This window comes from Pyxicephalus adspersus, chromosome 10, assembly GCF_032062135.1.
Source record: "Pyxicephalus adspersus chromosome 10, UCB_Pads_2.0, whole genome shotgun sequence".
Taxonomy (NCBI): Eukaryota; Metazoa; Chordata; class Amphibia; order Anura; family Pyxicephalidae; genus Pyxicephalus; species Pyxicephalus adspersus.
Genome location: NC_092867.1, coordinates 57,095,735 through 57,111,524, shown reverse-complemented (window position 1 = coordinate 57,111,524; position 15,790 = coordinate 57,095,735). Strand labels below are relative to the sequence as shown.

At 41.3% G+C, this 15,790-nt stretch overlaps 2 protein-coding genes across 6 annotated transcripts in view; one reads left to right on the top strand and one right to left on the bottom strand.

The window, feature by feature from the left end:
* LOC140338970 (uncharacterized) overlaps window positions 1-15,790 on the bottom strand; it is a 50,000-nt gene that overhangs the window by 17,046 nt on the left and 17,164 nt on the right. Inside the window, exons 1-8 of one of the 5 annotated variants that reach the window (XM_072423371.1) lie at window positions 14,512-14,656; window positions 11,214-11,344; window positions 11,001-11,092; window positions 10,804-10,906; window positions 10,434-10,523; window positions 10,078-10,179; window positions 9,833-9,928; window positions 6,904-9,025 (exon numbers count right to left, since the gene is read on the bottom strand). In XM_072423371.1, coding sequence (XP_072279472.1) covers window positions 7,512-9,025; window positions 9,833-9,928; window positions 10,078-10,179; window positions 10,434-10,523; window positions 10,804-10,906; window positions 11,001-11,092; window positions 11,214-11,256 — 2,040 coding nt within the window. In that variant the 5' untranslated portion in view covers window positions 11,257-11,344; window positions 14,512-14,656 and the 3' untranslated portion in view covers window positions 6,904-7,511. Of the gene's footprint in view, window positions 1-6,903; window positions 9,026-9,339; window positions 9,534-9,832; window positions 9,929-10,077; window positions 10,180-10,433; window positions 10,524-10,803; window positions 10,907-11,000; window positions 11,093-11,213; window positions 14,657-15,790 lie in introns of those variants that run through there. The other 4 variants (XM_072423372.1, XM_072423373.1, XM_072423374.1 and 1 more) reach the window with 4 other exon arrangements.
* The window catches only part of LOC140338966 (uncharacterized), a 7,470-nt gene continuing 6,705 nt past the window's right edge, over window positions 15,026-15,790 (top strand). The window contains exons 1-2 of the mRNA XM_072423364.1: window positions 15,026-15,080; window positions 15,331-15,548. The gene's annotated coding sequence lies outside the window, so the exon portion shown is untranslated. The remainder of the gene's footprint in view (window positions 15,081-15,330; window positions 15,549-15,790) is intronic.

The following is a 15,790-nucleotide window of genomic DNA, read 5'->3' as shown; positions in this document are numbered from 1 at the left end:
AGTATGACTTCATATCTGATTTTTCTGAAGAAAACCCTATTACCTCCAAACAAGATTTGTCATCTGACCCTAATATAAATGGGGGTAAATTTCAGGACAGTTCAAAGTGGTGACACCAACGATGGGGGTAAATGCTTCCTGAGAAAGCAGAGCTCATCTCACAACAGATCGATCAGAAAATAAAACCTTATTCATGTACTGAATGCAGGAGGAGTTTTACTCGGAGATACAATCTAAATATACACAAAAAAAGGCGACAGAGGGGAGACACCTTACTCCTGTTATGAAGGTGGAAAATAAGTTTCCCTTAAGTTCAAATCTTGCTAAATACATAAGAACTCACACAGGGGAGAAGCCATACTGCTGCTCTGCATGCGAAAGATGGTTTTCTCTAAACTCAGATCTTACTAAGTACAAAAAGATTCACAAAGGGGAAATACCTTATTCATGCTCCGAATGCAGAAAGGGTTTTACTCGGAGGTACGCCAGAAATGCCACAAAGGGGAGAAACATTATTCATGTTCGGAATGTGGAAAGTGTTTCCCTTTAAAATATTTTCCTATTGAACACAGAGAGAGAGTTCACACAGGTGAGAGAGTTCACACAGGTGACAAGCCATACCCATGTTCTGAATGTGGCAAATGTTTTATTAAGACATCTTATTTTGCCAGACACCACGCCACTCACACGGGAGAGAACCCATATTCATGTTCGGTATGTAGGAAATGTTTTGCTAGCATATAAAAATCCTAACAGTCACCAGAAAACACAGGGATGAAACCATTTTCTTGCTCCAAGTGCGGTAAAAGTTTTTCTTGAAAATCGTCTCTTATTGTGCACAAAAGAGTTCATACGGATGAAAAAACATTTACGGGTCCTATATGTGGTAAGTGTTTTGCCCCAAAATCTAGTCTTCCAAAACATCAAAAGACACGAGGGATGTCCGGTATGATTGGCATCCTTGTACTGAGTGCGGGAGGTGTTTCAGAAGTAAATTCAATCTGACTTCACATGAGAAAGCACACCAGAGATAAAATCTCATGTTAAATTAGATGAACCAAATGCTGGAAAAGCTTTAACAGAAAAGTCATCCTATGTTTATATTGTGTACAATGTAATATAATAAAAGCACAACTTTTTTCATTTTGATATTCAAAGACTAATTTTTTTAAATGAAGAAAAATCCCACTGACTTCATTCAAAAAAAAAAAACTTTTCAAAACAAGTAATTTGGATATCTTTAGTTTCTTACTGCATCTATGGAAGTCTTGCCCAAAGACGTTAGGCGGTGGGTCAAGGACTATTCACCAGTATTGAGGGCCAATGTGGATTCTGTGTAGCTGATTTGTTTTCTTAGGATTGGCTTCATGTATCTGTTTGAAAGCAGCCATCTTGTTCTAGGTAGAGTTTCTTCTTGCCAGAATAACCCACCCTCCCTAGAACTAGGAATGTGATTGCTGATTGAAGGCATGGTCTTCTTTCCTAAATTACTGTCTGCCCCCTAATGACTGGGGATACACTGAGTAGATCACTACTATTTGGGAGTCACCAAGAAATAGCAGGAATTGGAACATATTACTTGCTAAAAGGGCAAGGACAATCCTTGAATTTCAGGGCTTCAGTTACAGCATCCCCTTGGTCAAAAGAGCTATGGGTTGCATAGGGATGACCTCACCAATTGCCATTTCAATTCCCTGTCCAAATATAGGTAGAGAATAGTCATGATTGGAAACAAGATAGTCCTTTAGATAATTCTTCAGAACAATAAAAGATCAGAAAATCTAACCTCTGAAAGATGTCAGACAGTGCACCCTACTTCTCAGGAGAAATTTAGAGCAAGAACTAAATTTGTGAGAGTATTTCTTAACCACATTTTACCTTTCTATATCATGACCAAAAAATCTAAACTTTTTAGATGCAATAGTAGGCCAGGTGACTTACACCAATTTGTTGCTCAACGTGCATGCTAAGAGGTCCACACCCAGTGTCCTCCACCTGCAACACAGGTGAAGGTGGCCACATTATTGTAGATTGGGAGCAGTAATGGATCGAGAATCAAGGTCCTCGTGGTTTTTTCAAAAAAAAAAAAAATTGCACAGGGAGTAGCAGTTTAGAGAGATGGTTTTTTGATCCTGTAAAGTTGGTAAAGGAAGGGAAATGCTTCCTCAACACTAACTGTTAGAAAAAAAGATCTGACCTATACAGAGAGTGAGTCTTCAGAGTCATGGCAACTGCTAGGGTGAGGCTGAGGGATCTGAAACTGGACAGCAATCCACAGCTTACTTTTGCCAGAATAGGGTCTAGGAAGCAATGTACAATAAACCCAGTGCACAAAGGTCACTTGTAGGATATCCCATCAACATCTAGTCTAGCAGGCTCCAGACCCAGACACAGTGCTCTCAAATAAGCTTGATGATGGAATGTCATTGACCAGCTTGAAGTGATCTAGAAAATATAAGGCCCTAGTCCAGCAACAGTACTCGCCAAACATCAGTCCCCCAATCTAAAACTGCACTCTTCACCTATAGCAAGCCTCTGGAGACTGGATGCGTTTCCCAAGGAGCCTTTTTCCCTGCAGCCTTTAGAAGGGCTGGCAGTGGACCAAGAGCCTGCAGATAATGCAGTACCAAGATTCTAAAAGAGACAAGTCCAGAATACAGAGCCAGAGGTCATACACAGATAATCCGACCATTAGACAATGTACACAAGGGCAAGACACAAGCAGGGTCAGGGTCACAGGCAAAAGGTCGGTCCCTGCAGCATAAATTCTCAGAAACAGGCAAAGTCAGCAACAGTAAATCAGACGACCATGACTCCTGCACAGATTGGCCCAGCTAAACATTACAACTGGCACTGAGCAGTAGGAGAAGAGAGGCTATAAAGCCCCAGCAGCCAATGGCAGCACAGGAGCACTAATCGCCTCCTGAAATCCCCTCAGCTGTGCAGAGTCTCAAGGTGTGTGCTGGGGATGCTGAGAAAATACATTTCAGGCTACACAGCTAGGAGGAAGCAGAAGATGCTGCTATTTCCGTGCTGCTGCTGGTGGTAACGCTGGGCAGAATAAGTGGGAAGAGATTCTGCGGTGGCGCACAGCACAGGATTGCTGACCCCACATGCCTCTCCTAACAGAAAAATGTTGATTAAATAAGAAAATGTAGTTGGTTAAAATAGGTAAACAACAGAGCTGGAGAAAAGATGTCCATCCTCCTGGAAGACATTAAAGCATGCAGGTGGTAGGACGGACTATTCTGGGTTGGCCTAGTTTTTATTTTGCTTGCCAGTACCCAGTCCCTTGAAAGGCAGTATAACCTGAAGGTGACAGGCTTTAATAAACTTACCATTTCTTTTCTGATGGATTACAGAGCACTTTCTTCTCTTTTGAACACGACGGGAGACTGTAGTGCCGTGCTTGGGATTTTAGTGCTACAGAGGCAACATTGTAGGTTCAAATATGTTTCTTGTTTGTAGTTTTTTGGCAAAATCAACAGGTATATTCTTGTAATTGATACAACTTGGGAAATGTGCACCTATTACAGAACTGTACCAACTGCAGATCTGTAAACTTTGACAAGCTTAAATTTTTACACATTGTATTCTCAAACACGCTTTATTTCTTTTATTAAACAATTATTTCATGTTATCATATACAACAGTTTTTATCATACCAAATTGACAGAAATGTGAGACTTCAGAACAGAGGATCCCCAGTGTAGGCCTAGGGTGTAAGCTTGTGTTCTCTACAGAAATAGTTTTTCATGACGTGGGGTGAAGCTGTACCAGGGTGGTCAAAAAGTGAAGTAAAATTCATACAGCAAACCTACTGCTGGCAGAAAATAGTTACTAACCTGAACTGCAGCTTTGTGCCTCCTCTCAGCATGATTAGGCTTAGTCTACATGGACGTTTTCCCCAGCGTTTAACCTGAGGCTTTTAAAGCCCATGTTTGACATTCCAATGCATTCCAATGGGCTAATCTACATCAGGACGTTGAGGCACGTTCATGAGCTTCATCTATAACGTTGCTTAACGTTAATGCTAGAAAATGCCCCAAAACACAGCTAAACGTTTCCATTGAAAAGGCGGTACAACTTTTTGAAATTTATTTAACCCCCCCTCCAATACTAAAATATTAAAAATATTGACTAGGGTCAAATTTTCACTGGTTAGAGGTTGATGTGGTCACTTTTTGCCCGCATCTTTCCTGAAGGACTAAACTGCTCTGATCCTCTCCATATTTTTGTGTCTTGAAATTGTAGCCAAAGTCTAACATTAGTTTGGATTCCTAATGCTATGCTGCTGTTGACAAACTCCATCTTCACAGTAGTTCCTTATAGGCATGTATTGTGCTACTGATGCCATATTTTATGAAATTATTATTAGTGCAGCACATGCATCAGGGATTGTGAATGTTTATTGCATGCACATACAATTCTATAAATACATTACTCCGGTATCAGTAATATCAGCTCTTAAAGCAAAACATAAGACAGACAATAAAATAAAATTTAAAAGAATCACAAAAAGCACCCAACTATGCCTTTTTATTAGTTTACAGTAATCATCTGCACCACAGCAGAAATAGGATTGTGGTGATAAAAGCTAGTTGCTAGAACCAATAAGGGTTCAGATGCTTTGCACATTGCTGCACATGTAATGCTAGCTTACAGGAGGGGAGAAAACAGAAATGATGGGTGCTGCTTCTGCTTTTTTTTATTATCCACTTGGGTAGGGAAGTGACCAAGTTGTGCTACCTAAATGCAGCAGAGAAAAGTGAGGTCAGGGACATCACTCTGTCTGTCAAGAGAACGAGGATTAGCAGACTAGCAGAACAGAATCACATTCTGTACATTGTGGAAGCGCATTCAGGTACTAATGTTGCCTGCATTTAAAGCGGACCTAAACTCACATTTCAACTTATACTGATCTATCTGGATTTTACTTTTGTGGAACTGTCAAAAAACTACTCTGTCCACTCCCCCTGGGCTCTTCATGGCTGCAGCAGTGAAGAGGAGACTGCAGGGGCTCATGAGAGACTGACATCATCAGTCAAATAAAAAATAAGCACTAAACGTCCAGGCAGCTCAAAGGTTAGCTAGCCTAGCCTTTGCAGGGTTGTCCCAGTTTCAATTCTCAGGCCCAGCGCTGGGTATCAGGTTCGAATACACTGCATATATCTGCATGAAGTTTGCAGGTTCTCCCCGTGTTTGTGTGGATTTCCTTCGAGTGCTCCAGTTTCCTCCCACATTCCAAAAAACATGCAGTTAGGTTCATTAAAAGGTAAATTGACCTTAGACGGTATTAAGAGACATAAGACTATGGTAGGGGCGTTAGATTGTGAGCTTCTCTGAGGGACAGCTAGCGAAATTTACGTTAGCAAAAATTACGTAGCACTGTACATTAAATAGGGGTTGCAAATGACAGACAGATACAGACAGTGATACGGAAGGAGGAGAAGACCCTGCCCCAAAGAGCTTAGAATCTAGGAGGTGGGGGAATTAACACATAATAGGAGGGAGATATGTAGTGGTGAGAAGAAGTGAGGGTTTTAAAACACAGAAAAAGATGAGTAGGCAAGTTTTTTTTTAAAAATTGGTTTTTAGTGCCCTTTAAATGAGCAGAAAGTAGGAGGAAGCCAAATAGGACAAGAAAGACCATTCCAAAGAATCGGAGCAGCTCCAGCAAAGTCTTGTATCCGTGTGATGAGGTTATGAGTAAGGTCAGTGATAGGTCATTGGAGGAGCAAAGAGCGCTCTCTGGGGGAGTATTTTTCTATCAGCCCAGAAAGGCAAGTGGGACAAAAACTGTGGAGGAATTTAAAGGCAAAGAACAGGAGCTTGAATTTGATTCTAAGGTGAAATGGAAGTCAATGAAGAAAACTACAAAGAGAGGCAACAGAAGGGGAATGCTGGAAAGGATGGATGAGTCTGGCTGCAGCATTCATAATAGATTGTAGAGGAGAGAGGCAGGTTAGTGGAATACCAGAGAGGAGGAGGTTACAGTAGTCCAGACAAGAGATAGGAGCATGTACAAGGAGTTTGGTGGTCTCTGGGGGCAGGGAGGGGCGGATTTTGGAGATGTTGAATAGGTGAAAGTGACAGGACCTGGGAATGTTCTGAATATGAGGGGTAAATGAGAGGGCCGAGTCAAAGGTGACACCAAGACAACGTGCCTGAGGGGAGGGACGAATAACAGTGTTGTTAACAGTTAGAAATATGTCAGGGGGAGATTTGGAATGTGAGGGGGAGATGATAACAAGTTCTGTTTTACCCTGGTTGAGTTTCAGAAATCGGTCAGACATCCACGACGACATGGTTGACGAGCAGCATGAAACCTACTCCAGGACTGAGGGAGACAAGTCAGGGGTGGGCAGATAGAGTGTCATCAGCATAAAGAGGATACTGTAAGCCAAAGGAGGAAATAAGACTACTGAGAGAGATGTATAAAGAAAAGAGAACTGGTCACCAATAGAGAGGAAATTATGTGAGGAGGAATTACCATTGAAAGAAACTTGAAAGGAGCTGTCAGACAGGTAGTAACCAAGCCAAGAAAGAGCAGTGTCACTGATACCAATGGAGCGCATGAGTTGTATTAGAAGGGGGTGATCAACAGTGTCAAAAACAGAGGAAAAATCAAGGAGGAGGAAAAAGTTGCCTTGAGACTCTTATGAGGTCATTGGCCACCTGAAAGCCAGACTGGAGGGGGTCAAAGAGAGAGTTGATGTTCAAGTAGTCGGTGAGTCTTTTGTAGACAAGGCGCTCACAAGTTTGGAAACACATAAGAGAAGGGAAATAGGATGGTAGCTAGAAGGTAGGAAGGGGTCTAGCGAGGGTTTTTTCAGGATAGGGAGAATAATGGCATGTTTGAAAGCGGAGGTGCAGATACCAGTAGAAAGGGAGTTTAAATAGTTTGGTTAGGGCGGGGGCAAAGGTAATTGGGTAGGAATTGGGTCAAGCAGACCGGTAGTAGATGGAGATGATGAGAGGAGACATGACTTTAGACATTTACAGCGCTGTGTGATATGTTAGTGCTATATAAATACTGGATAATAATAAACTTGCTGAATAATCAAGGCAATGGGAGGGGTTTAGAACCACAAGCAGCTCAGTTCTCAGTTCTGCCACCCCGCTGTCTCTTGCTATGAGCATGCCTTTTGCCCTGCAGCACACATGATTGATTGCTTCTGCTTTTCCCTCTTTATGTTCTTCTGTACAGAGAATGCAATGGCTGATGCCAAGTCAATTTCAGGCACTTACTTTTCTGCAAGCACACAGCCACTAACCAGCACAACTGGCCAAGGTAATAAAACCTCAGTGGTTGACAATTCTTCCAGGTGTAAGGACAATACAATAGAAATATGGATAGTCAGCTCTCCTAAAATCCAAGTGAAATTCCTTGGACGTAGAGTACAAGTAAGCACCATAAGCACCAATGGTAACAAATACAGTCATTGGATCCAGTGTGGACTTGATAAAGTGCATGTAGATATGAGCTCTTGGTAAAACCCTTCCCAAGCTCAAATCACCAAATCAGGAACACATCTGTGTGAACTGTTTGAGATGCAGCACGGTTTCAGATGTGCAGCTTCTCCTCTGTGATCTTTTTTGGGTTTTCTAATGTCCCCTGTATGAACTTTCTCATGTTTGTTAAGATCTGCCCTAAAGTGAAAGTTTTTACCACATTTTGAGCAGGAAAATGGCTTTACCCCAGAGTGAGCTTTCTCATGTTTAGTAAGATACGATCTGGTAGCAAAGCATTTCCCACATTCAGAGCATGAATACGGCTTCTCCCCACTGTGAGTCCTCTGATGTTCAATCAGACCAGTTTTGCGAGTGAAACATTTCCCGCAGTCCGAACATGAATACGGCTTCACATCTGTGTGGGTTCTTTGATGGACAATAAGGCTAGATCTCTCTGTAAAACACTTTCCACATTCTGAACATGCATGTGGCTTCACTCCGGTATGAATTCTTTCATGTCTGGTAAGAGATGAATTTAAAAAGAAACTTTCACCACATACAGAACAAGAGAATGGTTTCACCCCGGTGTGCGTTGTCTGGTGTACAGTAAGGTATGACCTTTTAGCAAAACATTTCCCGCATTCTGAACACGAATATGGCTTCACACCAGTGTGTGTCCTCTGGTGACTAGCAAGATGTGACCTTTTGGCAAAACATTTCCCACATTCTGAACATGAATACGGCTTCTCCCCAGTATGAATCATTTGATGGTAAGTGAGATCTCCTCTTTGGGAAAAGGACTTTCCACACTCCGAACAGGAGAATGGCTTCTCTCCTGCATGAGCTCTCTGATGAAGAAGAAGTAGATGTTTAAAAGAAAAACATTTTCCACATTCAGAACACGAATATGGCTTCTCTCCTGTATGAGTGGCCTGATGAGAGATTAGTCGTGACCTGTGGGAAAAACATTTCCCGCATTCAGAACACGAAAAGGGTTTCTCGGCTGAGTGTGTTCTCCGGTGCGCAATAAGGTGTTGCTTCTGTGAAAAACATTTTCCACATTCAGAACATGAATATGGCTTCTCACCGCTGTGAATTCTCTGATGTTCGATAAGGCCAGATCTCCGAGTGAAACATTTGCCACATTCCGAACAGGAGTATGGCTTCACCCCTTTGTGAGTTCTCTGATGTACAAAAAGGCTAGATCGGAAGGTGAAACATTTCCTACATTCAGTACATGAAAATGGCTTTTCTCCTGTATGACTGATCTGATGGGAGAGAAGATAACCTCTCTGGGAAAAACACTTCCCACATTCTGTACATGAAAATGGCTTCACTGCTTTTTGACCTTTCTGTTTTTGTGAAATTAATTTTTCTTTCTGGGCTTGAAATTCACCACTTTTAACAGCGGTACTGGATAAATCACTCAAAAAGTTCCTTTTTGGTACTGAATGATGACTCTGGGCACTGGGGTCTTCTGAAGAAATTGATGTGATTTCATTATCTACGAAGTCATCCTGTGGGACATTACTGGAATGTTGTACCATGTTGTACCTTCTGTATCGCCCATCTAAAGGGAATAAATGAAAGTAAATAAGAAAAACAAAGCAGAAGTCTGGCTATCCTTAAAATTTATGGGTAAAGCATCAATACCCCTATGAAATCTGCTCCATTTTTGGGGCAAACTACAATAGTTCTAGATGTTCAACACTCAGTGCATACTCTGTAAACAGCCTTTTCTTTTATTGGCCTGCTCCTGTATAGGCCTCTGTTTCGCAGATTGGCTTGCGCCTCAACCATGCTTCATGCATTCCATTTGTACATGATCTACCTGTTACTGACCCTTGTCTAGACCCGAGCTACAAATCTGCCCACTACACTTACATTCTATCATGCTGCCTGTTGTCGACCCAATTGAACCTTGACTATGCTTTAGACTTCTATGTTTGCCACAGCTCCTCATTGACTTCCTGCCGCTCCAGAGAAAAGTCATCTGGCAGTCTGCTGTGCATCCTAGTCCAGAAGATTGAGTAAGAACTTGTGCCACTCCATTCCTGGTGTTTGCGGTCAGCTCTATTAGGAACCCTGCACTGGAGACATATGAGAGGTAACAGAGGCATATCTTCACCTAATCAGGCTTCTCCACAAGGTGCAAAAAACTAGGACATAAGTAGGTATCTATACCGTTCTAAAATGGTAACTCAACAGGACAACTTGTTTCCAAAACCAAGTACCTAGCAGCCTTTCAGCACATTTCCCACCATAAAATTATTATTAATTAAAATAACATTTGGTAGATATTTTGAAACATGCATATTCTTTTTTTTTTTTTTACAGTCTAACATTCTCTTCTCTTTTTACTGTTTAAATTACTCACTTGTGTTGATCTCTACAGGTGTTTCCTCCACTTTAATCTCCACGTGTTCTTCCTCATCCTCCTCAGCTTTGACGTCTCTTTGAGTGTCTCTGGGGTCTGCGAATAAAGATGTTAGTGAATCTTCTCGTACTGTGATGTATGAGAGAGAGAGAGAGAGAGAGAGAGAGAGTGTTTGGGGGGCTGGTCACTTATCCTGGCTGGTAACACACAATGACATTATGTGAGGAGGAAAGCTGAAATTTCACCTGTGCGGTTTCCTATAAGAATTTCCTCCTTAATACCTTCATGTCTTTCTTTCTTTTCTTCAATTTTGACATTTTTCAGAGTGGCTCTGGAATCTTCAGATTCTGTGAATAAAAATGAGTGAAGCCCCTTGTAAAGAGATGTATGCAAGACATTAGGAAAGGGAGGGGGAATAGATCATGCATCCTAGTTAATAACAGATTAAGGCAAGTAAATGTCTAATAAAGTTACAGACCATTTACAGTTGCACATGTTGCAGACCATTGGAAAAATACTTTTTCGCTACTCCAAAGAGGCTTGGCATGAGATTGTTGTAGTGACCAAACAAGTAAAGTGTGCAAGTAATTTCTGCATTTACCTGTGCTGATCTCTATAGGAACTTCCTCCTCTTTAACTTTCACATATGCTTCTTCATCCACCTCAGTGTTCATTCTGAAGTAATCATGGTCTGTAAATAAAGATGAGAGTGAAGCCCCCTGTAGTGATAGATGTTTGAGAGACCCCAGGGAGTGTGATTGAGGGGAGAATCATCATGTCTCTTGAATGGTGTCACACAAAGACATGATGTGGGAAGGAGAGCCAGGCTGATGGCTCCTGACTCCCCCTCTGGGCACATACTGTACCCCCATTACTGTCTTCTGACAGTGGAAGGGGATAAGAAGGATTGTTGTAGTGACTGAACCAGGAGAATTTAGGACTCTTTTCATGATTTAAGGTTTATTACTCACCTGTGCTTATCTCTGGAGGGATTTTCTCCTCCTTAAATGGATCATTATCTGTTAAATACAGGTCTTCTTCATTTTCCACTTTTACAACAATGAGTCCTTCACCCTAAACACATTTTAAAACAATAATGTATTTTAGGTGTTTGTTTTAGAAAAAAACAAAAAAATTCAGCTTTATTAAAATCCTGAATTCCAGCTACCTGATCATCTTCTGGAATCTTGTCAAATTCCTGTTTGAAATCCCCATAATAAAAAGGACTGGAACATCTCTCTGGGGTATTTCTGGATCCATCTGTAGGAAACACACACACTGACTGAATACTTTTTATTTGTCTCTTTATATCTGAGAATGTGTGTATCTAGGGAGATTCTTAATGCACTCTCTTTTGGAAGAAACAAACGCTTTCTCTTACCTGGTGAAGTGCAGTGTTGCTGATTTTCCATTGTGATGCCCATGTGAAGGTTCCTGTCCTGTTTAAATACTTTTGCTTTACTTGCTTACAATGCAGTACATTTGTATCATATTTAAATTTAAAAACATATTCTAAAAAAAGAAAAAATGAAAAAAACAATGTTATATGGCAGGCAAACCCCCAAAGGGTCCAGCAACATGCCTAGGGACCCGAGCTCAGTTTTATTAAACATAAATCGTATTTTATTAGAGACAAAGCAAATATTTAAAAAAAGACAGACATAGGATGTTTAAAAAACTTCTTATATTTAAGGAATTCCAATAAGTTCATTAAACGAACTCTGGTATACTGCTGATCCTGAATGTTTTGAATTAACACTAAGTCTATAGCATCTATTACAACAAAACCTTGCATGCAAAGCCTGGACAAGACCTTTATGTACCCAGGGAGAAGACATCGAAGCTGCTCAGGTGCAACAGCCAATGGCTCTGCTATAGAACTGGTCAGTAATCCATACTAAGGAATAAAAGCCACATCTACCTCATTGTCTAAAAGAGCTGATGCTTTCAATTTCCCCAGATACTTTTTTTTGCCTTGAAAGCAAGCTTATCAAAAGCAGAAGATAAGGTACTAGCAAGGAAACTACAGTAATAGAAGCTAAAACCATTTCTATATCATTACAGTAATTTGAAGGTTTTTTTTTCCAAAGAACACATCTGATTCCAACCAGAGCCCCCTTCCTTTTAATAAACAATTCTAAATACCACTTGTCATTTGGAATGTGCCATTTATAAAAAAAAGCCTGCAACTCAAGTTTTGCTAAACTGCATTATCCCTATCTAGATTTTACTGGATTTTCCTTGCTGTATTATTTTTCTGACCACTTACAAAATCTTCCCCTTCATCCCACCTGGCTGCAACAATTTCTTAAGAAATGTAGTATAAAGCAGGGTAGATATTATCCGCCTTCTTCTTAGTACATTTATAAAGCTAACCCCATGAAAAGGTTCAAATACATACATAAAAAGGAAAAGAGAAAGGTTTCAAGCAGCAAATCAAAATATATTGTTAAACAAGCATACAGAGTAGGTATAACAATACATCCAAAATATATACATAATTGATAAAGCGGTCAGTCCCATTACAGTCATGGGATATATGACTGTTATTATACAAGGATTTCCCTATATATTCCAAGGAAAGAAAAAAAGATATTTTAGTGTCTTGTAGCCCAGAACATTTCAGGAACTGGCTGCTTCAGGGGTTATGTTGAGACTGTTTATCAATCATGAAGATGAATTTCCTAAGTTAAAGGGTAATCCAAATGGAATGAATGCCTTATCCAGGGGCCAAGGAAAAACCTTGACACTTGAAGAAGTGTTTCCTTGTTGATACAAACAAAGTCTCTCATGGTAGATGAAGTAGGTAAGTGCAGGCAGAGACTTTACTGCAGCAACAAGGAAATACCTTCTCAACTAATTAAACCTGAAAATATTTAATTTCATTTGTTTATAAGTGTTCTTGACAAACAACACATAAAATTTACCAAATGGAAACACTTCAAGCTGAAGCTCTAGTCCTAGGTGGTGTCACGCTTGGGGAAACAGAGACTCTAGGGGGCGCTATGGCTTGCACAAAAGTGGTGTGAGCCTGAGAAGGGACAAGGCACAAAGTCTAAGCAGTAACCAGGTCTTTTCCAGAGCCTCTAGTGGTGAGGATGTTGCACTGCTGGTTACTGCCAGGTTTTGGCCCTTGGACACACCAGGGTGGGCAGGATGATTCATGGTACCAAATCACTAGGCAAAAGAATTTTCAAGGAAGGCCAGGGTTAAGGCAGGCAGCAAGCAAGAATGGTCAGGTCACAAGCCAGGGGTCAAATACCAGGGAAACAGAAAATGGACATCGGTGACAGAGGGCTACCACAGACACAGCGAACACAGGAGACACTGGAAGCAACAGGAGGCACAGGTGACACAGGGATAACCAGACACAGAGGAACACTGGAACAGCACAAGGGTACTGACTGGGAAACAAAAGACTGGGCCAGAAGGGGTTAACACAGGAGATGGACAGGGAAAGCACTGAATTTAACAGCTGGTGTACAGGAAATGCTCAACAGAGCTAGGGAGCTCAGTACTAGTGGAATGCTGTGTCTAAGCCAGCTAAATACCCAGGGATGATTAAGAGACTATTTCCTGATTGGCAAACAGTAGGGTCAACACTAATTTAAATCTGGAGTAGCAGGCCCGTCTGGGCACAAAACTTCCCGCATGCGCAGGAGAGAGGCACCTGCACTTTAACAAGGAAGAGGTGAAAGGTGGAAGTGATGTTTCTGTTTCTGAAAGAAGCAAAGAAGTTTGAGACAGGGACAGCACTGTGGCAGAAGCACACTGATAGCCCAGTAACGTATCCTAGTACAATAATTGCCAACACACCAGTCTTCTGAAGCAACTCCAGCCCTAGTTAGAAGTAATAAAAGTGGGAGAACCGGAGGACAAGGATTAGCTGGTCCCAAATGAAACCGCTATGAACAGTATATGTGACTAGCCTCAATAGCAGCAGTAGCTTAATAGTGTCAACCTAAAAAGCTAGCTCTAAGTTGAAATGATGAAGGAGAACTGGAAAATGAGAGAGGTGTATCCAGTGGAGCCAAAAGGCCAGCACTGTTGACCACAGTATAAAATACACACGTACAAAAAAGAAGTTATATAATTAAGAGTTGAAAAACGCCTTGCAATTATCAGCCCACTACTCGGTGGGCATAATCAGCAGGACGGGAGTCCCCATGTGTCCACAGGGAATCCCCGACGTCGTTATAGTTGGCGTGTGCTGGACCCGCATGGACCATGCCCACTCTGATTCCAAGAACCGGACTCCATGTTTAGGGAATCCCCGAGTACGTGCTGAATGGTTGGCCCCCACACATTTTCACCTCACCAAATCTGACCCTTTTTGCAAAAAGTCTGGACAACCCTGCCACTGAGGCTTCATTTGCAAATGTCCGTCCGATGATTTGTGTGGTAGGGCAATTGTCAGTGATACGTAACGCCCCTGTCCTATGATGAACAAAACATGAGTGCTGGGTCTGCCACCTCTTCAAACAGACTGCCTAAGCCAACCACCTCACGCAATAAATATAGCATTATAAATATTTTATAAGAAAATGTATTTACAGAGTTGTACACAGGAGGATATCACATAATTATTACCTAGGCCTTACAGAAGTCTTCATTCCTTACCAAAAAGCGCTGAGGGCACTTTAACTATTTCTAATCTAATTATAGAAAGACATTTTTACCTCCTCATTACTGCACAACTAGTCTTCCGCTTTCTAACCCCACCAGCAGCTGCCAGCAAAAAACAAGGAAATCCTGTCAGGTTCCCTGATTTGTCAACAAAATGGTCGCCAGCCTGACGGACTCTTCCCTTCCACTGCGCTGGCGCGTCACCACGGCAACCAGAACCAGCTGGCTGGCCAGGGAACGCGCAAAGCAGATAGAAAGATCGGGCATGGCTTTAAAAGAAAAACCCCGCCCACTTAGCTGCTGCACCGCTAGAGGAAAAACTGTACAATTAAAAAAAGTCCCCTTTTCGGCCATTTTGGTGAAGGAAACCTAAGGCTGGATTTAAACTAATACTAACGCATTTTACAAAAATATTGCTAACTTTTCGAGTCATAATTATTATATTCTGTAATTTTTTTAAATATATATTTGGTTTACTATAAATTCATCAGACAGGGCCTAAAGAATAAAGTGGGCAGACATTTTCTTGTAAACTGGTAATGTTGCTAGAAGTTGTTTGAAGCTTTTAAGCAGCATCCTGCTGGGGGTGTGAACTGGAGAATGGCTTTCCAGTGAAGAACAGGTAATGTCTTATTATTGTGAATGACATATATATATATATATATATATATATATATATATATAGTATATTGAGGAAGAGAGGTGTTTAGTGGGGGATCATGTCTCCTCAACAAATCATCTTCCTCCGATGTGTTGGCCATTAGACGTTGATCTCCACTGGGATAGGACTCGGAGGTTTTTTAAGTGTTGTAGCACTTTATTACGCATGAGGTGAATGCTTTGATAATTAAAATACTGGAAACCTCTATTAGTTTAGATCCGGTGACCCATTTGCTGAATGTCCCCATTGCCGTACTTTCTAAACCGAAGAAGGCTCTTTTGGCGCATATTCAGATGCTCCATCTCGGTACATTGGAAATCACCCACTCCGTCCTCTGTTGCGGAATTGAGGACAGGTGTAGGGGATATTCGGCTGAAACTGGAAAATTTGAGGAAATTTGGACCCCACTGGATCATGCAACTACTACCGGTATTGTATAGTTGCTCATCTGAACCTTAAATACGCTTGGCTGCTCTAGTTGTTTCCCTAGTGCAGGGGTCAGCAACCTTTACTCTCAAAAGAGCCATTTTACCTCCTCTTCCACTAAAGAAAAATAGTCTGGAGCCGCAAAACATAACACAGTTTATAAACTTTTAAAAGTTTTAATATTTTTTTAATTTTACCTGTTACAACAAGTGTGCATGTGTAGGCCTACTTTGAAATAAATTAAA